At 33.2% G+C, this 25,169-nt stretch overlaps 4 protein-coding genes across 4 annotated transcripts; 2 read left to right on the forward strand and 2 right to left on the reverse strand.

Annotated features, from left to right (window-relative positions):
* Positions 1-489: 489 nt before the first annotated feature.
* K460DRAFT_406893 (sister chromatid cohesion protein-like protein Mis4) lies at positions 490-6,179 on the reverse strand (the record flags this gene model as incomplete). Its single annotated transcript, XM_040937008.1, has 5 exons — positions 490-3,448; positions 3,501-5,544; positions 5,595-5,728; positions 5,776-5,965; positions 6,053-6,179. 5 exons carry the CDS (start codon positions 6,177-6,179, stop codon positions 490-492), a joined length of 5,454 nt encoding a protein of 1,817 aa, XP_040789264.1.
* A 456-nt stretch (positions 6,180-6,635) lies between these two features.
* K460DRAFT_377852 (DNA-directed RNA polymeras-like protein I subunit) lies at positions 6,636-7,113 on the forward strand (the record flags this gene model as incomplete). Its single annotated transcript, XM_040935021.1, has 3 exons — positions 6,636-6,750; positions 6,808-7,039; positions 7,095-7,113. The coding sequence occupies 3 exons, from the start codon at positions 6,636-6,638 to the stop codon at positions 7,111-7,113; spliced, it is 366 nt and encodes a 121-aa protein (XP_040789265.1).
* Positions 7,114-7,197: 84 nt separating this feature from the next.
* K460DRAFT_286378 (deoxyhypusine hydroxylase-like protein) lies at positions 7,198-8,241 on the reverse strand (the record flags this gene model as incomplete). Its single annotated transcript, XM_040928879.1, has 2 exons — positions 7,198-7,714; positions 7,769-8,241. The coding sequence occupies 2 exons, from the start codon at positions 8,239-8,241 to the stop codon at positions 7,198-7,200; spliced, it is 990 nt and encodes a 329-aa protein (XP_040789266.1).
* Positions 8,242-8,697: 456 nt separating this feature from the next.
* K460DRAFT_282783 (uncharacterized protein) lies at positions 8,698-9,969 on the forward strand (the record flags this gene model as incomplete). Its single annotated transcript, XM_040928595.1, has 2 exons — positions 8,698-9,346; positions 9,398-9,969. 2 exons carry the CDS (start codon positions 8,698-8,700, stop codon positions 9,967-9,969), a joined length of 1,221 nt encoding a protein of 406 aa, XP_040789267.1.
* Positions 9,970-25,169: the final 15,200 nt, after the last annotated feature.

The following is a 25,169-nucleotide window of genomic DNA, read 5'->3' on the forward strand; positions in this document are numbered from 1 at the left end:
CAATATAAGCGCGAATAGGGAGGTAAAGACGATGCAAAGAACGCCATACTACATTCATTTCCCTGAAAATGCCAGGAATATCTGCGTCATTATTACCTTGCGAATTCGAACTTGGTTCTATGAGTACGAGGAAATTCATGTGCTAGCTTGTTTGTAGGTATATAATTATTGACATGCTGAAAGCCGTCGGACGGCAACAGGATTCATAAAACCTTGCGCCGAAAAATCAAATGACACGATAGCTTGTAGAGTAACGTCGACTGTATGCATGATCACCATGCTGAGGGGTATCTCTGATGTAAAGAGTCCACCGAAACGCCAGATGATGCTATAAGAAAAGTTACACACGCCGTCTTTTCTTCATTCCACCCGCTAGACTCGAGCGACTTCGACGCGAGTGTGTATAATGCTGTCGAGTTGCGTCGTTGAAGCGTGGCACCGTCGTTATTGGACATCCCTTCTGCCCTGAACGCGAATCGATTACGGCTCCTAGTCCGAATCATCATCGTCATCCGGCGTCCTAGAATGCCTCTTACCCTTACCTTTTGCTCCCACCGGCCTACCCCTCGATTTTTTGGGCGTATTGCCCAAGCTCACATTGCTCTTTCTCTTCTTGCCCCGCGCACTCGTAGGAAACGGTGCACCGTTCGCGCCGTCACCATCCTCGTTCGGTGTTTCGTAGCCAGCTCCAAGGCTACTTTCGTCCTCACTTTCACCGATCCTAGTCTCTCGGTCGATTTCCAGCAAGTCAGCGAAGTCGTAGCATTGCCTCACCATTGCCTCTCGGTTGTTGAGGGCACTCATAATGGGTGTCAGGCGCTCTCGGAGCTCTTTGCCTGAGACGAAGTTGTTGCGGTTTGCAGGCTTGGCGTACTCTTTCTGATGGATACGCCCGTTGGACTTGTGCAGGTTGTAACAGCGGCGGACGAAGGTTCGCGTCTCCCACGCCATCTGGAGAATCATGCATGCTGTTGTGATTTGACGCAACCGAGCATCGTCGATTGCAGCCTGTGAGATCGAGAGGATCGATTCGAAAGGCGCTGGTAACACTCCGCTCAAGCCTTCATGTCCTTGAAGTTGCTGGGGCAAATCTTGGGCCGGCGCATGCTGCGGGAAGATGGATTGCTTCGGCATCTCGGTTTCAATAGCCAAGGCCACTATAGGCCCAGTGTGCTTGAGCACAATTGCCTCCATTGCATTTAGAAAAACTGCGAGTTCCTCAAGATGTGTAAAGTCAAGCAAAGCTAAGTTCTCTAAACAGAACCGAGCGAAGAGAACGACTTTCGGTATAGCACCGCTCGTATCCAGCTTTGACAAGTCGAAGTCGACTTGCTTGCAGGCATTGGCGACAAATTTCTTGAAAGTTACTTTCTTACCAAGCTTCAAGGCCTCGAACAGCTTAGCCAGTTTGGGACTCTGACCTGTTTCGAGCATCCCGTGCGAGTCATTGAAGACGTTGCGCTGATAGTCGAACGCAAGCTGGATAGCTTGCATGTACTCTTTCTCTAGATATGACTCTTGCTTCTCATGGACACGCTTGTGTTCGAGAGAAGCCACTTCTGCTATGTGCTCATTGAGCGATGTCCCTAGAGCAACAAGCGTAGGGCCACATTCTTTCGGATGAACAAGGCCTTGCCGGCTGATGCTGACGATGAGCTTGGTGGCAAGCAATGCGAGCTCGTTGTTGTAATTCAGTGCGACATCTTTGAAGCTCTGTAAGAACAACGTAGCTAGTATCACGGTCGCACTATCTTCATCGTTGGCTACGAAGGAAGTATCCAGACGCGCTGATTCATTGACAGCTCCTTTGCCGGTCGCAATCTGTGCACCAGTATCGGAGCGCCGCTCAGCGAATATAAAATAGTCGTTGAAGAAAGTCAGGGCGACCAGTTTTAGACGGTCGTTGCTCTCGCCATCGAAGACGGCCTTGATCACTTTCTCGACCTCTGGTCTCCTGAAGAACAGCGGCGACTGCTGACATATTCCACCTAGGCTTCCTAAAGCGTGCTCTCGTATGCTCAGGTTCCAAGTCTGCGTCGTAAAAGGTAGAACGGTGTCCAAGAAAAGGCGTGACGCCAGCGCCTTCCCGTTAAGCAGAGGCTCTAATTGCTTCTCAGTAACCCCCCTCTTGCTGATAAGACCGCTTGCTATGGATGCAATTTTGCTCCGAAACACTTCGATGTATTCATCGAAATCGAAGACTTTCCCGAAAGTGCCAAGGACAAGTAGATACGAAGTTATCCTATGGTGCAGCGCCGTGCGCTCTTCGACAGATTCAACAAGGAGTGGTCGTAACTGGCAGAGGGCGAGAGCTGTGCAATTACACAAATCCCCTGGGCCCATACCAGGCATTGCATTAATAGTCCGCAAGCAGTGAGCGACTTCAAGGAGTGTCTCTCTGCTTCTAGGCACCGCCTGCGAGGCACCGATCGCCAATTTGCTAACGTTCTTCATCAGACCTTTCCGCACCTCTTCTGTAAAAGCGTATTGGAGAGAAGGGAGAGTCGGAAGTACATGCCGGTAAATAACGACTGTTGGCCGCACAAGAGAGACATCTTCGGAGTTGGCGATTTCCTTGATGTATAATTTCAGGAGTTGGACCTGGTCTATCGTGAAAAGAGCCGATTCGACCTTAGCGAAGATGCTAAGAGCATCTAGAATGCGGCCTTGCGAATTCACATCCGACCCAGACCCAGGGTCAATGACCCCATCGATCATGAGAGCAACAAGCTCTTTGCAGGTTCTTAGATTCGCGATCGGGCCTTTGGCATCAGGTGATAGGGCGTGAATAAAGAATTTTTCGAAGGCCTCCAAATGCGCTGTGCTCGACTGTATCGACTCGATGATGTCTACCATGAGCGTAACACGTTGTGCGCGATCAAGTTTGAGCCGGCTTTCGTCGGTCTTCGCGTTACAGCTTACAGACGTTAGCAATATCTCTTCGAGGACGTTGCGGCTCAAATCAGATATGGAGGTTTCGTCGTCCTGTGAGGCCAAAAGCAGTGAAGTGGCGATCTGCAGCTTGATATCTGTTGATGTAGGACCGGAGTATATATCCTTTAGCAGTTTGATAGCCCTCTTCTTTGGGCCATTCGATGGGTCGATTGTCAGGCGGAGGATGTTGGTAAGAAAATGACGTTGCAGTGAAGGCTCTCGTTGCAAGCAGGTGGAGATTAAAGAGAGGGTGCTCTCGCGGACCATTGGCGATGTGGCTGAGAGTGAGCGAGCGATTGTTTTGACATGCCCCTCGGATATTACCCCGGGATCCTTGACGATCAACTGCTCCAGGCCCGTGATTCCTCTTGACCGAAGTTTCGGGGAATGTTTATCTTCAGCACAAGAGAGCATTATGTTGACCATGGTTGGGAGGAATTTGCAGACTTTACTGTGCAACGTCACGATACCAGCTGCAAGTTTACACTGGGCGTCTGATATTGTCTGGAACTTACTACAATGCTATTAGTCATGGGGGAAATCCCAACAGAGGCGGGGGGGCCTACTACTTTCGAGCAAGCCATTTAGGATCCAGGATTATGGACTCCAAGTGTTGTTGGACGTCTTTCGCGGTTTGAGGGCGGCCATCCTCATCCTCTGCAGGAAAAGCTTGGCTGACTGCAGCTAGCCATGAGCTAACATAAAAACCGCTCACAGACTGAAGGTGGGGGTCTTCTGGGTTTGAGCGTAGATTTAAATATCCGCTCAACGACTCGATAATTATTCGATACGGGCCATCGAAGGCGAGCAGATCCAGGTCGTTGATCCTCTCCTGTGGACCATTACCGATGGCATCGTCGACCAGACGGTCCAACCTGGACGATAAATCAGACTGGGAGATATCCAGTCCGCGCTTCAACTTTGTCAAACGGTGCTTGAAGTCGATGACACCGCATCCTATCCTAGCCATGGTGGTAAGGGCCATGTCTTTGTCGACTACCGATTGCTTCGCTGCCTGCTCGCGTTTGAATATATTGCGCGTGCGTACCAGGAGCCCTTGAAGAAGCACGACAGCAGCTGGCCACTCGGGGGAACCAAGGACTTGACAGAAGTCGTCGATGAAAAGATCTAAAAGGTTCCGGAACGGCTTGTCGCCTGTTTTTGAGACGTTCGACGCCCTGTCGAAGAGGAACATGGTTATGCGTCCAGCGATCTGATTGGCGCTATGGGTTAGATTCTGGGCAATCTGAATTGGCGTGTCGCTGCCACTTCGCTTCCTTGCCCTCTTTGAGGCAGATATCCCCGGCTCGTAGTCGCTGAGCTCCTCCTCAAGAGATGTATTAGTGGTAATGGCGGGCTCGGATTCTCTATTCGTTGCGACCACCTGCACAAATCGCATGAAGAGTGCCGAAATAGTCATTATAGGTGCTTCTCGTGCGGACTTGAATTGCCTGGCGCTCGCCTTCTTGTCCGGCAACTTTTCCAAATTGCTAAATATGCCATTCAGAATCGATTGCTGCTGTCCGATGTGCTGGGCGAATATCTGGGCGATGACATCCATAGCCTTCTGGCGGAACTGCTCAAATTTCGCAATAGTAAACACCGCATCTTTTTCATGGTCGCTGTTCTGCTCTACAAGAACCTCCAGGGTGAGGTATTCAAGAGTATGTAGTGCTCGATCCGACAGATTGCACTTGCCGATTAAGGCCGCAAAACAGCTTAGAATATTTCCACACAACGAAAGAACCGTTTGGAGTTCCATCTTCTGACCTGATGCCGCGCTGAAAAGATCTTCCGAGGCCCCAGACCTTCGAGATCGAACAATAGGAACGATGCATGCATCCTTGATTAACTTGACGAAGTCGATGATGATATCGATCATCTCTTCACGGCGCATCCGGTAATCGTCGCGTCCTTTAATCATTGTGTCTAGCAGGAGTTTGGATGCCTTGAGCGCGAGCTTGGCGGTTTCAATGCTTTCAGATAGTTCTGGTGTACCTTCATCTTGTGGGAAGAGACCATTCTTAGTAGTAGTCGTGACAGTCGGATACAGAAGCGACTGGATCTGCATGACAAGCTCTACCGAAAGGGCATCAAATCGACCGAGGTTGACTACGTTGGACATTTTCTCAGAAAGAACGCCCATGGGTCTCGGGTTCAAGACGTTAGCATCGCCTTCGGCAGTGGTGACTCTGGTAAAATTCGAAGAGTCGTCAACGTCGTCCTGGTCCTCGGACAGACTTGTCACTAGTGATTGGAGCTCCTCGACTTTCCGGTCTGCAATCTCTCGCTCATGTGGTCTTAGGACGGTAGCACCACTCTCATTCTGGTGACTATCCTTCGTTTTCTGTGACAAGCTCTCAGGCGTGTTAATGCTATCGTAGCGTTTGTAATCTTGGCGGCGGACAGATTTGGGCTTTATCATCACCGCTGGTCCTGGAGGTCGGTCCGGGGTACTGCTGGGGGCATACGAGAGGGCGCTGGACGGATACGGAAGGTTCGCGTTTTGTGCGTAGGCATTGCCGTTTGGCGTTGCGGGTGGGAGCTGGGCGGCACCCCGAGCCTGGTGTGAGGGAGTAGCCTGCCGTGCGGGTGTCCTGACACCGAATGCTGAGGCTGTCAGTTGGTGACACAGCAAAGTTAACAAAGAAGAAACTTACGAGCAAAGCTCACATCCGTCCTCTTCAAGAGTATGGTCGCAAAGGGGCTTAACGAAAGTTCATAGCTCGAGTTTGTCGCTGTGGTAGGACTGTCCGGTGGGGGCGTTTGCAGCTGCGGCATTGGCTTGAAGTTGCTAAGAATTGTCAATGGCCGTTTTCAGTTGAAATGGGCTTGGCTCACTATTCGGGCAGTTTGTCGCGTTGCAGAAGCGCTCGAAGCTGGTTGAGAGTGTCGTTTAGGTGGTGCGCAGTAGACTGGCCCTTGATCTCGTCGTTCAGGATGCCCACAGCCTTGTCCGCCGCTCTCTGTTGATCTGGGGTCAAGGTAGAGGGCGGAGTTGGGGGTTCAGCAGACGGGAAGGGGATGATGTCTGCCAGCAAATTAACCGTCTACTCAATGACAGGTAAGAGAAGAAAGGAGGCTCGAGCGAGAAGCGTCAGTGAAGGCGGCGACTAACCTGGCGAGAAGGGGATTATAGAAGTGAAGGGCGAGTGGGCAAGCGCCTCATTGACCGTGGGCGGACGTCGGTAGGGCAACCCGCTCCCATTGGCATTATGCCAGTTGGCATTCTCGAAGGTTGCCATGGCGGGCTCTTGCAGAGAAGTTGAGCAATAGCGCGGGGGTGGTTAGACAACCAACCTGAGAGTATACAGGTGTAGTTCGCCGCTTGCCCTGGGTTGGGCGGGGGGGGTTCTCGGGGTCGTCAGGGCGGCCTAGGGAACAGCATGGCCCTGGAGAGCAGCCACAAATCCCTCCCTCTTGTTGCAGGTGAAAGCGCGTTGTATCCGAGGAAACACAATGCTCGTTTCGTATGCCTCAGCTTCATCGAGTTGGTGGCAGCATGGGAGATGACGATACTGGCGCGTCTGACCGCCTGCCGCTTCGGGTTAGCGCGACAGCTGCGGAACAAAGTGCACACTGCACAGGCGCTCCCCGCAAAGCTCGCGATGCCCTGTCACTTTTTTTCTCCCTTCCAAGCTCGCATCTCGCACCCCAATCCTCTCACCGCTCCTCCCACCTTGCGACGACAAGTCACCGCCATGTCTGCCATTGGCTCACTCGTCTTCTGCACAGACTGCGGCAACCTGCTCGACGGGAGTGCTGGCAAGCAGAATGCCATCTTGACGTGCGCCGTCTGCGGCGCATCCTGTAAAGGTAGATACTCACATCTCAGCGCAGCTCAACGCCCAGCCACTGACAGCTCGTCTTCAGACACATCCTCCAAGACGGTCGTTACACAATCCAAGCCCACGGCTTTCCCATCCGCTCTCCGTGCGAAGCGCTCCGAGGTGCAGACCATTGCGGAGGGAGACGTGCAAACCACCAGTGTCATCGACCAGCCGTGCGAGAAGTGTAGCAGACCGCAGGTTCGCTATTACACGCAGCAATTGCGAGGTGCAGATGAAGGCACCACCGTCTTCTACGAATGCGAGTGCGGGCACAAGTACGTCTACACGCTTCGGAGTCGTCTGGACTTTTTGCTAACTGATATCCTACAGGTGGAACACAAACAATTGAGCAGGGCATTTGACCAGTCGTTTCCGCTCTATCAAACCTTTAGCACCTAAACGCCCCATGTATGCATACACCCCGCGAGATGCCCTAAGCTGCGACGGCCTGTGCGCCAGGCACAATCGCATACTCCACTTCTCCATTCTTCTCAAACTCGGCCATGTCGAGCGCCACAATCACACTATCGCGCACCACCTGTTCTGGGTCGTTCAAGAACTTGCGCAAAGTGTTTTCCACCCCCTCCTCATCACCCAGGCTTCCAAGCGCCTCGGCAGCCTCATGTCGGACCATGCTCGCTTCTTCTACATTGCTGAGCGCCTCGGTAAGACTAGGAATGGATGCGGGATGCGACAGCTGTCCAAAGACGAAAGCAATCTCGTGGCGGAATAGCGCAGATGGGTCGCTAAACCCGCGGGCAAGGGCCTGCACGGCCGGGACGGCCGTGGGAAGGTCTGGCGGCGAGGAGAGGTCGCGCAGAGCAAACATGGCTCGATAGCGATGGAACAAGGGCAGCGACGTGTCGAGGAGTGTCTTCTCAAGATCTGCTATCGACGGGGACTCGGTGCTCTGGGGTAGTGGCGGCGCAGGATCGATAGATGTGAAGTCGCTGCCTCAGTCAATATGTAAATTACGCGAACAATTAGAAACAAGTGCACTCTACCTCTTCTTCAACTTCTCCTGCTCTTTCTGCAGCCCGTGCTCCCACTCCAGGCGATCGACGGCAATATCACACGTCTCTCGCACAACGTCGACCTCCTTCACGTCGTCCCTCAATTCTTTCAACAAGGGTAAGCTGCCCTTATCTCCCAAAGCAGCGAGTGCTTCGGCGGCCTCATGTCTACACATGGAATCTTCTTCCCTATCCTCCAGCACTTCCCTCAACGGCGCAATAGCGGCATCATGTCGCGACTGTCCTAAGCAGTAGGCTAGCTCGTGCTTGAGCAAGGCAGATGGTGAGCTAAAGGCGGCTGCGATAGCCTCGATTGCAGGCACCGTCTGCGCGTTGGCTGGCTGCAGGGACGCAAGATGCTTGAGCGAAAAGAGAGCGCGGAAGCGACGTGCAAGAGGCTCGGATTCCGAGGTGAGGATCTTGCGGAGAGTCGGAACCTGTGTGTCTTGTTCTGTGACCGCCATGTTGTTTCCAATCGAAAAGTGAAATGCTGTGGAAACGTGCAAGCAGATTCCAATCGGCGCCAGAGTCAAGGCTCAACTTTTTTGGCGGGGCAGGAAATGGTGGGGTTTTTTTGACACGTGATTACGCACCCTGTTTCAGCGCAGCAGCCAGCCACCCATTCATCCAAGGCCCAAGCTCTGCAACAACAATGGATCCGCGACTCCACCGCCTTCCAATGCCTAATACTACAATAAGGGCGCTAAGAACAATACAAACAACATTGCTGCAGACTTAGTATATGGGTAACACGAGTCTGCATCACTCTTACCTTCATTTTCACCTTTATTTTCACTTTCACCGCAACGACCCTGCGCGGACGATCGACATACCGACACGTCTCTCTCCTCCAACGACAACATAAAGCAAAGACAAGAGCTCCAACCGCCCTGCGACACACTCCAACCTATACCGACCCCATGGCGTTCCTCCGCGATGTCTCGGACCGATTCTGGAACTATGTTAGCCCTCGAAAGACGCAGCAACGGCGAGAGAAGCCCTTCAAGGTCCCCGCGCTGCCTGCTCACGTCAGAATACCTCGCCAAAAGCAAATCGCAACGCCAGAGTCGAGGGACATGAGCCCAGAATCACGCATCAACATTTGGCACACCCGAACTCCAAGCCCGCAAAGCGATGTCGACATGGACGCGACGCTGTTGCCTCCTTCTCCACCTACCTCACCACAACCATCACATGATGACTTGGAGGGCGACACGTTACTCCCAGATTCGCCAATCTCCCAGAGTTACGACAAGACTGGATCGTCGGCGGACGAAGTGGATGCTAACGAAGACACGACGGTAGTGGACGATGGAACCTACATGAACCAGTACAAGAAGGTCAATGTCGACCAAGAACGGAAGCGACGTGATAAGCAGGGCCGCGAGCTACGAGATGCTGGATGGTCAGAGGACGCTGTGTTCTTATTCCAGAAGCTTGGGATGCGTGGATTCGAGCCTATTCTGCCAATCGACTGGATTGACGACTTCGAGACCTTGCCCGAGGATCTATTCACTGTGAAACTCGACAAGGCTTTCGTCAAACCGGCCCTCGGTACTGACTACCATGGTATGTGCATCTGGTCTCCAAAGATTGCGGCGAGAGCTAACATGTCGACAGCCCAGCTCGCACTCAGCAACCTATTCGACCTTGGCAGTGTTGTTCGCGATGCCTGGCATACTCGCGCTCCTAAGCGAACCCCGGCATATCACATCAAGCGCGCCGTTCAGAAATACACTAGGTGGGCTATGAAAGACGGCGGGGTTGACCACATTTGGCCCGAACTTCCGCTCTTCGAAATTGTCACCTGGGGCTTAAACGTGCACTCTTCCGACGGAGAGAAGAGGATGATTGACAAGCTCGGTAATCTTCACACACGATGGCACGAAGCTCTCCAGACCCAACCCGCCGAGGGCCGACTGGTGTCTGCTATGCCTGACGTCCCTACACTGCATGGCATTACGGCGTCGCATACCGTTATGGCTTTTGTCAGTTATGCCCCGCCAACAGAAGAGAACGAGCAGGCTCAACTACGATTGATCGCCATGTTTGACTTTGGCAAAGAGGGCTACGATGTTTGGAACTCGCTGGCTATTGCCATCTTTGTCATCCACTGTCGCAATCGGATGATGCAGCTTAAAGAATGCTTGTCTGAGCCAGACCTGTCGACTGAGGAGGATCCTGATCTTTGAGCTGAGCAACTATTCAGCCACGCTACCTTGAACGATGCAACGAAAAGATGGAATTTATGAAATGAAGCGATGGATAATGAATTATCCGATGGGTTCCGGCGTCTTCTTTCACGATATACCCCCTGTACTCCGCGCAATACCCCTTTTGCCTTTTTTTTATAGCTATCTTGCAGCAGCTATTTCCAATCCTCCTTCGCCGCGCAGTTATTTTCACCTGCACGTCTATTCGAGGTATAGCATAAGACCGCGACATGGTTCTTTGCCATCTCACATTATTGAGAACCACGGGAAAATTGTACAAGGACGGCTAAGTTTTTGTGCCGAGTTTACGTACGTAGTATCAACACCAATTCCAATCAACCCTAAGCTAGGCTCTATTTTAGCTACTTCAGAATGAAGCGTCACGACTCGCTACGTCGTGGCCCAGATATCGCCAAATTAGCAAATTAGAAAAATAACATAACATAACGTTATCCTATGTTTTCTTTTTCTAAGTTTGACTTCCATGTGGACCCCTGCTTTTGATAGCCTGACAGCATTCTAGGTCTATTATTAGTTTCCCTTTAACACGCTCTACAGCGACTGAACATGTCTCGCGCGTTCGCCACGCTTTCCGCTCCACCGAGAAGATAAACTGTGAAAATCCAATTATAGATACAACAAACGGCACAGCAAAGCTTCGAGAGGCGGAGAGGGGGGACGGAAAGCAGCATGACGAATTGAAACCTCAGCCAGTAGGCTTTTGGCATTGTTGGTTTGGATCCCCAACACGTGATTTATTATATGCCCAACACGCTAGTCCACATATAGACTAGCTTATTCTAGTTTTACTCCTTTCTATATATAAACATAGCTTTTTCTTATATATAAAATATTATTAATATAATTACTTTTTTTTAATTTTATAAGTTATAAGCTTTTTTGCGCACTTGCGCGCAGTTTAGCTATAATAAATTATACTTTTTTTATGCTACTATTACGTAACTATATTAGTTACTTTTTAATTATAAAATTAATTTTAAAACTATAGTATTTATATTAATTTACTTAAATTACTTAATTACTATATTACTTAAAGACTACTGCGTCTATTTAACTTACTAAAATACTACTATATTAAGTATAATATAATATTAAATATATTTTTATTTATAATTAATACTAAGCAGGCGCTTAATAAAAATTTTATTAAATTAATTAGTTTTAATAATTTTTATAAATAAAAGCGCATTTTTAAAAAAGTTATTACTTAATAAAATTTAATATATTACACAGGCGAGCTGCGCGCCTAGGCAAGCTACGCACTTTACTAAAATTTTACTAAAATTTAAACTATATTTATAATATAACGCAATGCCTTAATATAATAATATATAATTTTTTTAAAAAAAAAATTAAATATAGTTTACAGTTTAGGCTTTAAAATAAAATGCAATTTTTTTTTAATAAACTACTACGCGAATATTTAGTATTTTTTTAAAAATACTTAGTAATTAATTTAAAAAAATACTTTTATAACGCAATACTAAGCCTAATAGTATAAAAAAAAATTTTAATAAAAAAAAAATAATTACTTAATATATATTCTACTTTAAAAACTAAAAATTTCCGCCCTAACTAGCTGCTATAAATAATATAGCTAATATTTTACTAGCTAAATATAAATAATTACTTATTAGTAAGAACTAGGCTAATATATTTATTAAATAATATTTATAGCTTAGTACTAAAAAATTTTAAAAGTATAACTACTAAAAAGCTTTATATAAAAATTTTAAGCTTATATAAAGCTAGTTCTAACTTATAAAAAATATAAAAGCTAAATATAATATTTAAAATAAAAATATATATAATTTTAATAAAATAAGCTTTATAATAGGCTAAATATTATATAAAACTATTATTTTAAGTACTAACTATTAAAGATAGCTAAAAATAGTATAGTAAAGTAATTAAAAGTAAGTAATAGTAATCTAAAGTATTAATATAATAAAGTAAACTATTTTACTTTTTATTATTTTTGCAGGCAAGAACTACTTTTTAGCTTAGTATAATCGACAGCTACGGCAAGGGCAAAGAGGCCCTCTAAAGTTAGTTACAAAAAATTAAGCTACAAAAATTTAGATTTTTACTTAAGTGGGTAACCAAATTTGGCAAAAAAAAAAGAAAAAATACAGCTTTTATTGTTAAAAACTGCAGGATTTGAACTTAGTTTACTGTATATAATTTGGATATAATTTAGGTATAACTTAAATATAATTTAAATTTAATTAAACAATTTATTAAACTTGGCTATATAGTTAACTAAATTATTAAGGTTTTTAGAGCTGTAGAAGCTTTTCCTTAATAGGCTACAATATTCGAATTTAACTACAATTGTATAGCTGCAACAGCAGCTTAAGCCTCTATTTTTAGCCTAGTATAAAAAAAATAGCCTGCTTTATAATTAAATTATTATAGTTTTTAAAAATAGCTAAATAATAAATAAATTTATTTTTAAATAGTTAAAGCACTTTAATAAGTATACTAAAAAAAAAATTATTAATACTTATTATTTATTTATTATTAATAGTTATAAGAGCTACGTATTAGTCTAATTTTAGCAGTATTATAAAAAATAAAAAATTATTACTTTTTATATACTTTTATATTTATTGCACTTGCTATAGCTATTTAATATAAATTATTTTATACTTTTAAAAAAAATATATAAGTGCTAAGCTAAAAAGCTAATGCACAATAGTATTAATTATATTATTAAAATTAAGTTTTTACTATGCTTTAAACTAGCTTTTAATACTACTATTATAAAAAGTAATATTTTAGGTAGCTTTAAAAGCGCTAGTCTAGTTTTTTTTAATTTTAAAGCTATAATATTAAAGCTTAATATTTAGTTATATATTTTACTACTACTTACTATTAAAAATAGTTTTTAGGAGTTAAAAATACTAAGCAATACTTTAAAATTTAAATTTTAATTAATACTAATTAAAATAAGAATTTAAAGGTATTTAAATAATTTTTTTACTTTAATAATTAAAGTTTTTAAAAAAAATTTAAAAAGTGTAGCTATAATTACACATAAGCTTATATTAGTATAAAAAAAAATTACTAAATTATAAGTAGCTAATAAAGCTGCTACGCAATAAAAATTATATAAAAAAAAGTAAATATAAAAAAAACAAACTTTTATAGTAAAAAATAATTTTTAATTAATAATTTTAAAAAAGTTTAAAGCGCGTAGTAATAAGAAAAAAATAAAAAAGCAAGTATATACTAAAGCAGGTAAGCCCTTTTAAAGGCGCTATAAATATTATAATAAAGCTAGGCATAATGCGCAAATATATAAGTAAAAAGTAAAAATAATTTTTAAATAAATTAGCTTATTATAATTTACTATTATAATTTTTTATAGTACTGTACTATTATATATAGTACTAATTTTAGTAAAGTTTTAGTAAAGTGCGCAGCTTGCCCAGGCGCGCAGCTTGCCTGTATAATATATTATTTAATTACTATAATAGTTTTATAGTTTAGTACTTTAAACTTATTAAGCTTATTTTTTTGCATACTAAAACTATATTTAAAGCTATAATACTACTTTTTAAAAGTTAATATTTTTTTTTAGTACTATTACCTTGCCTAGTAATAATAATAATACTACTTAATTTAAGTATAAAGCTAAGCTTAAAATTTATAAACTTAAGCTTTAATTTTATAATAAATATTATAAAAAGTTACTTACTACTTTCTATTTTTTTAAAAATGCTATAGAAGACTATATTTAAAATAAATTTAATAATAAATAAAAAAAAAAGCTTTATATAGCCTAGGCTAATATTACTAAAATATACTAAATTTTAAATTTAGTTATTATTTACTGTACTAAAGCAAAGCTAAACGCTTTTATACTTATAAATTTTTCTACTATCTGCCTACTTTTTACTAAGTTTAAGTACTATTATAAAAATATTAATACTACTAAAAGTTTTTTTACTTATACTATTTTAATTTATTTCTATAAATAAAAGTAAAGTTGACGCTAGAGCAGATTATACAACGCAGTAGGAGAATTTAGTATAAAACTATAGTTTAAGTACTATACTTAGCACTTTAATATAGTATTAAGGCAGTAAAGTTTATATAATACTAGGCTAGCTAAATAAATTTTTAAAAGTTTTTTAATAATTGCTATTAGCAAATTTAATATATTATTATTTAAAAATTATAGCAACGTAACTATTAACTTTTAATAGTAACTAATTTGTTTAAGCAATGCTAGGCAAGTTAAATTAAACTAAAATAGAGTATTTAGTTAGGTTTTTAAGCTAATATTAGGAGCTTAGTTTAGTAGTAAAGCGCCTTAACTAATGTTTTCTTAAATAGATATAAGCAATTTAATTAGTAACAGCATGCAGAATTATTAATTAAAATTTTAATTTAGCAAGTTAGCTTATAAAGAATTATAAACTATAGTATTTTATATAATTATTAATAAATTGTAATAGTTAAAAGTAGAGAGCTGTAGGCAGCAGTTCTAAATATATAATATGTATATATAAGGACGCCTTCCTTTTATACAATTATTTGCTTATATTTTTGCAATAAACTATATTAACTATTAATAACTATATAAGGCTTACTAATGCTATTTATATAATACTTATTAATAATTTCTTTAATACTGCCCTACGCTTTATTATATTTTTAGCGTTTATAAAAAAACTTAGATTTTAGGCTAGTTCTTTGCTATACAAAGCTAGTACTTTAAACTAGTATTAGTAAGTATCTAAGTACTTTAGTAAGCTTAAATAAGTTTTTTAAAAGTTAAATACTAGGCTTTTTTATATATTAAAGCACTTTATACTTAATTACATTTTTTTTAGGAGTTCTATTAGCCTAAAAAAGCTTTGCTAGAAAAAGTTAAATATATTAACTATATTTATTATTAGCTACTAAATATAGACTTTTTACTGCAGTTTAACTGCTTTTTAAAAAGCTTTTATTACTAACTAGTAAGTTAAGCTTAAAGCTTTTTATTTAGCTTTTTAGCGCAAGGAGCCTATTTAAAAACTATACTAATAAGTATTTTTATACTGCTGCAATTACTAGCAATTTAATAATTAAAAGTAATAGCTTTTTATAGCTATAGAAATTATACAAACGCTTAAGTAGGATAGAAACCCTAAAAAAAAAAGTAAGCAATTAAGCTAAGTATATAATAAAAAAGAAAAATAGCGCTAAAAAAAAAAAAGAAGCAAAAAAGTAGTTAAGCGTTAAAGCTAATATTATAAGAAAAGTTATTATTATTATTTATATTGCTATTATTATTATTATTTAAAAGCCTAGTATTAGTTAGTTGCTTAGCAGCAGGCTAATATTATACTAGATATTTAGATATATGCTTAAAAACTATTAAAAAAAACTGCGCCTTAGTAGTTAAAATTATATTATTAGGAATTAGAAATTTGTTGCTTAGCAATTCTAAAAATAAAAGTATATAATATATAGTAAAATTACTAATAACGTAAGCTATTAATAACATATTAAGTCCTGTCTTTGCGGGCTATTTTAATTTATAAAATTAATAAAATTTTTCTTTTATAATAGTACTATACTTTTATTAAAATTTAGAACTTTTTTTACTTTAAAAAAAATTATTACTTAAAAAACTTAAGTAGACTACTAAAATTTTATTATTAAGTACGCTAATAACTACAAAAACGCCTAAAATACTGCTAAAAATAAATTTAATAATACTAGTAATACTTATACTAATAATAATAGTAAAAATAATAGTAAAAGCAATAGTAATAGAAAAAGTAAAAATAATAATAAAAATAGTAACTATAATATAAGCAACAGCTTTATATACAGTTACTATAGCTATACTAGTTATATTATTAAAACTTATTATTATATTAGTAAGCCTAATACTTTTAAGTGCACTAGCTATAGTAAATTTAAATATATTAAAGCTACCTATTGCAAAAAGTAATAAAATACTAAAAATACTAAAAATATAAGTAATAATTATAATTCTAACTTTACTATTACTAATAATTTTTATTTTAAATATATAATTACAATAGTAACTAATAATTTTAATTTTAATTTTTTTTATATTTTAAACTTTAAATGTATATACTTTAATTCTAACTATTCTTTTATATTTAATATATAATAAAATTATTATAAATATAGGCTAGAAATAAGTACAAAGGGGGCTATTACAAATAGTAATAGCTAAAGTATATAAAGTTTAAATAAAATTAATAAATTATTTATATAAACTGTATATGCAGTTTTAATACTACTAACTTTTTTTAATTACTAAATTTATAATAGTAATACTTTTTATTATATTACTAATAATTTATCTTTTTTTTCTAAGCTTAAGTTTTATAAAAAAACTATTAAAAAATGCAAATAAAAGTTTTAATTTAATATTATTAATATAAATAATATTAAGTTTATTATTATTAATATAAATAGCAAATTTGCTATTTTTAAACTATATAATATATAATATACTTTTTAGGCATGCTGCAACCTACTGTCTTTATTGCTTTTTATATAATTAAACTTTATTATTATAATTATAGGCGCTGCTATAAAAATATATAAAAAAAATACTAAAATAAAGTTTGTATATGCTCTGCTTTACTTTTAAATAAATATTTATATATTTTAATTTTAGCGCTTACTTGCGCTTTTTATTACTACTATTACTATTAACTTTAATAACTTAGTCTAATTAAAATATTGCTATTTTAGTTATTTAAGCTTTAATAGTATATAAATACTACTTAACCCGCAAAGACGGGACCTAATGTGTTATTAATAGCTTATATTATTAGTATTATTACTGTATATTGCGTACTTTTATTTATAAAATTATTAAGCAATAAACTTCTAATTCTTAACAATATAACTTTAACTGCTAAGGCTCTGCTTTTTTAATAGTTTCTAAGTATATATCTAAATATCTAGTATAATATTAAACTGCTAAGCAGCTAACTAATACTAGGCTTTTAGGCAACAATAACAGCAACGTGCATAATAATAATAATTTTTTCTGCAACGCCGGCTCTAATGCTTAATTGCTTTTTTACTTTTTTTTTTTACTTTTACTTTTTTCCTTTGCCCGCGCAAGCTAATATTTTTAGTATATTTAAATTATTGCTTTATTACTTGCTTTCTGCTATTTTACTGCTTTACTGCTCTATTACTTTACTGCTTACGTTTATCTACGCACTAATTCAACTATTTTAAAAAGCTATATTTTTTAGTTATTGTACTACTAATAACAGCAGGCTTTAAAAAAGTTAACTTAATATTTTGCTAAATTTAAGTTGCTTTTAAAATCTTTTTTAAGCTGCAAAAGCTTAATTTGCTAGTTTTTAATAAAAATAGACTAGTTAGTAGTAAAGTTAAATAACTAAATTATATAGCATTTAATTATAAAAAGCTTTATAAACTGTAGCTGCTTTATTGCAAGCAGCTTATTATAGATAAACTTAAAAAAGCTTATATTAAAAAAAAAAAGTATAAATAGCATTTTTTACTAGAAAAAGTTAATTTAAAAGTTTTTGCAAGTTTTTCTAAAGTACTAGTTATTATTAAATACTAGTTTAAAGTAGTTAAGCAGTAGCAAGTTGTATTAGTTAACTATTGCTAGCTTGCTACTTACATAGCTTGCTATAATAGTAATTTGCAGGCCTATATATACAAAGTCTTTTATAAGCGTTATATTGTTTATAATTAATATAAATATAGAAGTAAAAAGAAACTTAAAAAAATAAAAATAAGTTTTAATTTATAGTATAAGCGCGCATATGTGTGCTTTTCTACCTATATATTTAGGCTTTTCTAAAAACTTTTAAAAACTGTACTTTTAACTTTTACTTTATATATAACTATATAACCTGCAATAATATAACTATATAGCAAACAATAACTACTTTATATATAAAAAAGCTATATAAATTTTTTTAAAATTTTACTAAACTCCTGCTTGCTGCAAAATGCTCCTACTAGTCTTAATTTAACCTGCCTAGCATTGCCTAAATAACTTAGTTACTATTAAAAACTTATAGTTTTATTGCTATAATTTTTAAATAATAATACATTAAGTTTCTAATAGCAATTGTTAAAGGTTTTTTAATAATTTATTTAGCTAACCTAGTATTGTATAAACTTTACTGCCTTAATACTATATTAAAGTGCTAAGTATAGTACTTAAACTGTAATTTTATACTGATTTCTCCTACTGCGTTGTATAATCTGCTTTAGCGTTGACTTTACTTTCTCTCAAAGCAATAAACAAATTTTTTAATAATAAAAGCTTTATAAAGTAAGTATAAAAAGTAATATATATATATAATTTTATACGCATTATTTAAACTAACTAATATTACTAATAATGCTAAAATTATTTTTTAAATAGACTAAACCTATTACTAGTATATATACTAGTACTATTAAAATAGAGGCTTGAGCTGCTGTTGCAGCTATACAATTGTAGTTAAATTCGAATATTGTAGCCTATTAAAGAAAAGCTTCTATAGCTCTAAAAACCTTAATAATTTAGTTAACTATATAGCTAAGTTTAATAAATTGTTTAATTAAATCTGAATTATATCTAAGTTATACCCGAATTATATTTAAATTATATGCAGTAAACTAAGTTCAAATCCTGCAGTTTCTAACAATAAAAGCTGTATTTTTCTTCTTTTTTGCTAAATTTAGTTACCTACCTAAGTAAAAATCTAAATTTTTGCAGCTTGATTTTTTGTAACTAACTTTAGAGGGCCTCTTTGCCCTCGCCGTAGCTGTCGATAGTACTATTAATATAATTTTAAAAAATAGCATACTAATAATATTTAAATACGCTACTTTTTATTTTTGCTATTATTTTATTTTACTTTTATACGCCTAATTATTAACAGGCAACTTAATTTTAAACAAAAAAAAAGTAGCTGCTAAATATAAATTTATATTTTAAACTTACTTAAATTATAAAATTTTATTTTTTAAATAGATAAATAAATTTTTTCTAAATTTTAAAAATATACACTTTTAAAAATTACTTTATAGACTAATTACTTTATAACATTGTATTTAACCTGCAACTAATTATATAATATTTTAATAATATTATATAATTATTAAATATACCTGTATAGATATGTATAACTATTAATTTTATTAATAAAAATAATAGTACTTTTTAAAATAAAAATGCAATTACTAATTTTACTAATAAAAGCAATAAATATAGTTTATTTAATTTTTTTAATAATAGTAATAACGTACTTCTATAATAAGTAGTTAGTTAGGACGAGTAATTAGTCTCTACTAAGCCCTTACTAAAACTTACTATTGCCTATAGTATATCGCAACTATAGTATATTATACTATAATTAATAGTATATAGTATTAATTTATAGTATTTTTTATATTATTTTTATATGTGCGCGCGTTATGCCTTGTTTTATTATAGTATTTACAGCGCTTTTAAAAAAGCTTACTTGCTTTAGCGCGCGCTTTTTTTTTTATTTTTTTTTTATTACTATACGCCTTAAACTCTTTTAAAATTATTAGTTAAAAACTATTTTTTACTATAAAAGTTTTTTTTTTTTATATTTGCTTTTTTTTGTACAATTTATATTATATAGTAGCTTTATTAGCAGCTTAAAGCTTAAAGTTTTATTTTTATATTAATACTATTAAATGCGCTATTATTTCTGCACTTTTAGTAAACTTTGCAAAAATATTTACTATTAAAATAAAAAAGCTATTTAAGTACTTTTAAATTTTTTTTTTTAAAAGCGTTAATTGCAATTTAAATTTTAAAGTATTACTAAGTATTTTTAACTCTTAGGCACTATTTTTAATAGTAAATAATAATAAAGTATATAATTAAATATTAAGCTTTAATATTATAGCTTTTAAATTAAGTAGTACTAAGCTAGCACTTTAAAAGCTTTTTAAAATATTACTTTTTATAATAGTAGCGTTAAAAGTAGCTTTAAAGTATAGTAAAAATTTAATTTTAGTAATATAATTAATGCAGTTACGTATTAGAATTTTAGCTTAATACTTATATGCCTTTTTTAAAAAGGCAAAATAGCTTATATTAAGTAGCTATAGCAGGTGCAATAAATGCAAAAATATATAAAAAGTAATAATACTATTTTTTTTATAGTACTAGTAAAACTTAACTAAGTTATAGTTTTTATAGCTATTTATAATTAAAAAATAATGCGTGCTAATAGTATGCCTTTTTATATACTTATTAAAGTGCTTTATTTACTTAAAGCTATACTTATTAGTTATTTAGCTATTTACAAAAATAGTAATAGTTTAATTTTAAAATAAGCTATTTTTTTTATACTAAGCAGAAAAGTAGTGCTTGCCTGCAAAAATAATAAAAAGTAAAATTACTTAACTAGCTACGCTAATACTCTAGATTACTATTATTTATTTTTAATTACTCTGCTATATTATTATTGCTTATTTTTAATAGTTAGAGCTTATAACAATAGCTTTAGTTAATATTATATTTATTATAAAGCCTGTTTTATTAAAGTTATAAATATTTTTATTTATAATATTATACTTTACTTTTATATTTTATACTAGCTAAAACTAGTTTTATATAGCGTTAAAATTTTTACAGAAAGCTTTTTTATAATTATATTTTTAATTAAACTTTACTTTAAGCTTAAGCTAGCGTTTAATAAATGTATTAGCCTACTTTAGGCTAACTAAGTTTTAGTAATGCTTAATAAGCAAAAAATTAGCTATATTTTTAATTTTAGCAAGCTTAGGCAGGTATTTTTTCGCAATAAAATTAAGTATATAATTAATAATTACTTTTTTTTTTACTATAGTAAGTTTTATTAAATTAAGTATATAGTTGCGTTAAAAAGTAGTTCTAGCAAGTTATTTTTTAAGTATTAATTTAAATACATTATAGTATTTTGCAGCATAATAAATTAAAAAATTTATATTTTATTTAATAGCTTAAATTATATTCTATATTTAATATTTTTTCTAAACTAGTAATATATTATTATGTTAATTTATCGCAATATACTATAAGCAATAGTAGGTTTTAGTAAGGGCTTGGCAGAGACTAACTACTCGTCCTAACTAACTACTCGTTATAGAAGTATATTAATACTTTATTTAAAAATATTATTTTTAACTTATAGCTTTAGCTTAGTAATAGTAATACTATTATAGCTAGTTATAAACTACCTATTAATCTTATACTTTAAAAGATGTTTTTAAAACTATAATAATTTTTAAATAAAAATAGTTATAGCTTAGTAAATAGTAATAATAATAAAAAACTTAATCTATTTAAGCTACTTAAAATTACTAAGCCTATTAATAATATCTATACTTGCTATTTTAAATAATAAAAAAAATACTTAACTTTAAGCAATAATATAAAATATAATTAATATATTAAAAAAAAAAACAAGTATATTTTATTCTTAATAAAAAAGTAGTAGCGTGTCTAGAACTTTTGCAAATAATATAAAAAAATTATAAAAGTTTTAATATGCATAAAATTTCTATATAACTATTATATTATAATTAATAAATATTTAAATTATATACTAGTGCAAATATATATACAGTAAATACTACTTAAAAAGTAATAATATACTATATATTAAAACTATAAAATATAAAATTATACAAATATATAGATACTTAAACTATTATAATGCAATAATTAATATTTATATAATATATATATTGCAAACAGCAATACGTGTATAGCTTTTACTAATAAAAATAATAATTTTTATAACTAATATATTAAAAAAGGCTATAAGTATAACTAGGCTATTTCCTACTTATATTATATAAATAGTAGCATTCTATATAAATGCTATAGTAATAATAATACTATATAAATAGCTTACTACTTTAATAAAAAACTAGATTATTTTAAACTTAGTATATATATAATTTATATATTTACTAAATAAAGCTGCGCAGAAAGTTACTTATACTTATAATATATAATAATAAAACATTTACGTTTGTATAAACGCTATTAAATATATATAATAAAAATAAAAAATAATATTTTTATTACTAAAAAAAAAGCTATATATATAGTTTATAAAAAGCCTAATAACTATAATAATAATTATATAATATTTATTATTACTTACAATCTAGAATATAAAAAATATAAATTTAAATTATAAATACTTATAAAAAACAGTTGTTCTACAAGACTTTGCAATAGTAATAATAATAATATATTTAATAAAAATATTTTTAATAAAGACTTTTTTTAGGCTAATTAATTTACTTTTTTTATATACAACTTTAGGCAGACTTTAAATATAACTATTATTATTAATAACTGCCTTAATAGTAATCTTGCGGACTTATTTATTATAAAAAATAATATATTATTTAATAGAAACTTTTAAAATATATATAACTAGCTTGCTTTTGCAGCTACTATAGCATTTTTTATTTATATACTATATAATTATAAAAAAGCTATAATAATACTTAAAGTAAAAATATAGTAACGTACTTCTATAATAAGTAGTTAGTTAGGATAAGTAGTTAGTCTCTACTAAGCCTTTACTAAAACCTACTATTGTTTATAGTATATCGCAACTATAGTATATTGTACTATAGCTAATAATATATAGTATTAATTTATAATATTTTTTATATTATTTTTATATATGCGCGCGTTGTGCTTTATTTTATTATAGTATTTATAGCGCTTTTAAAAAAGCTTATTTACTTTAGCACGCGCTTTTTTTTTATTTTTTTTTTATTACTACGCGCTTTAAATTTTTTTAAAATTGTTAGTTAAAAACTATTTTTTATTATAAAAGTTTTTTTTTTTTATATTTGCTTTTTTTTGTGCAATTTATATTGCATAGCAGCTTTATTAGCAGCTTAAAATTTAAAATTTTATTTTTGCATTAATACTATTAAATATACTATTATTTTTATACTTTTAGTAAACTTTGCAAAAGTATTTACTATTAAAATAAAAAAACTATTTAAATGCTTCTAAATCTTTTTTTTTAAAAGTATTAATTGTAACTTAAATTTTAAAGTATTACTAAGTATTTTTAATTTTTAAGCACTATTTTTAATAGTAAGTAATAATAGAATATACAACTAAATATTAAGCTTTAATATTATAGCCTTTAAGTTAAATAGTACTAAGCTAGCACTTTAAAAGCTTTTTAAAATATTATTTTTTATAATAATAGTATTAAAAGCAGCTTTAAAGTATAGTAAAAACTTAATTTTAGTAATATAATTAATGTAGTTGCGCATTAGAATCTTAGCTTAGCGCTTATATACTTTTTTTAAAAAAGCAAAATAGTTTATATTAAATAGCTATAGTAAGTGCAACAAATGCAGAGGCATATAAAAGGTAATAATATTTTTTTTTTTATAATACTAGTAAAACTTAATTAAATTATAGTTTTTATAGCTATTTATAATTAAAAAATAATGCGCGCTAATAGTACACCCTTTTATATATTTATTAAAGTGCTTTATTTACTTAAGGCTATACTTATTAGTTATCTAGCTATTTGCAGAAATAGCAATAGCTTAATTTTAAAATAGGCTATTTTTTTTATACTAGGCAAAAAAGTAATACTTACTTATAAAAATAATAAAAAATAAAATTACTTAACTAACCGCGCTAATACTTTAAATTACTATTATTTACTTTTAATTACCCTGCTATATTATTATTACTTATTTTTAATAGTTAGAGCTTATAATAATAGTTCTAGTTAATATTATACTTATTATAAAGCTTATTTTATTAAAGTTATAAGTATTTTTATTTATAATACTATACTTTACTTTTATATTCTGCACTAGCTAGAACTAGTTTTATATAGTATTAGGATTTTTGTAAAAAGCTTTTTTATAATTATACTTTTAATTAAACTTTATTTTAAGCTTAGGCTAGTATTTAATAAATGCATTAGCTTACTTTAAACTAATTAAGTTTTAGTAATACTTAATAAGCAAGAAATTAGCTATATTTTTAATTTTAGTAAGCTTAAGCAAGTATTTTCTTACAGCAAAATTAAGTATATAATTAATAATTACTTTTTTTTTTATTATAGTAAGTTTTATTAAATTAGGCATACAGTTGCATTAAAAAATAGTTCTAGTAAATTATTTTCTAAGTATTAATTTAGACACGTTATAGTATTTTACAGCGCAATAAATTAAAAAATTTATATTTTATTTAATAGTTTAAATTATATTTTATATTTAATATTCTTTTTAAATTAATAATATATTATTATATTAATCTATCGCAATATACTATAGGTAATAGTAAGTTTTAGTAGGGGTTTAGCAGAGACCAACTACTCGTCCTAACTAACTATTTGTTATAGAAGTACGTTATAATATAATAATAAAAAAACTTAGTTTGCTTTTTAAAAAAGGCGTTTATAAAATAGTTTTACTACTTAAAAATAAAAAAACTATTTTTACTAAAATAATTTATAAAATTAAGCTTATACTAACTAGTAAAATTACTAAGTTTAAAGCACGCTTTATTACTTATAGTTTTTAATAGTATTCTAGTATTAATTATACTAAAAATTTTTTTTTTTACAGCTTGCTTTACGTTTATATGCATGCTACTTACTATTTATATACTATTTAAATAAATAAATATATAAATTAATATTACTATTGCTTTTTTTAATATTATACTTTAAAAAATAGTTTACTATATATTACTACTTTTAATTATACTACTTTTTAGCTATATATAGCTACTGCTTAATTTTTTTTATAAGCTTGTATAAGCGCTTTGCGTATAGTATAAAATGCCCTGCAAAAACAGGACCTAATGTATTATTAATAGCTTATATTATTAGTATTTTTACTATGTATTACGTACTTTTATTTTTAGAATTACTAAGTAATAAACTTTTAATTCCTAATATAACTTTAACTGCTAAAGCGCAGTTTTTTTTAACAGTTTCTAAGCACATATCTAAATATCTAGCATAATATTAGACTACTAAGTAGCTAACTAATACTAGGCTTTTAGGCAACAATAATACTAACGTTAATAATAATAATAATAATAATAATAATAATAATAATAATAATAATAATAATAATAATAATAATAATAATAATAA

Source organism: Cucurbitaria berberidis (assembly GCF_010015615.1).
Source record: "Cucurbitaria berberidis CBS 394.84 unplaced genomic scaffold K460scaffold_3, whole genome shotgun sequence".
In the NCBI taxonomy this organism is placed as follows: domain Eukaryota; kingdom Fungi; phylum Ascomycota; class Dothideomycetes; order Pleosporales; family Cucurbitariaceae; genus Cucurbitaria; species Cucurbitaria berberidis.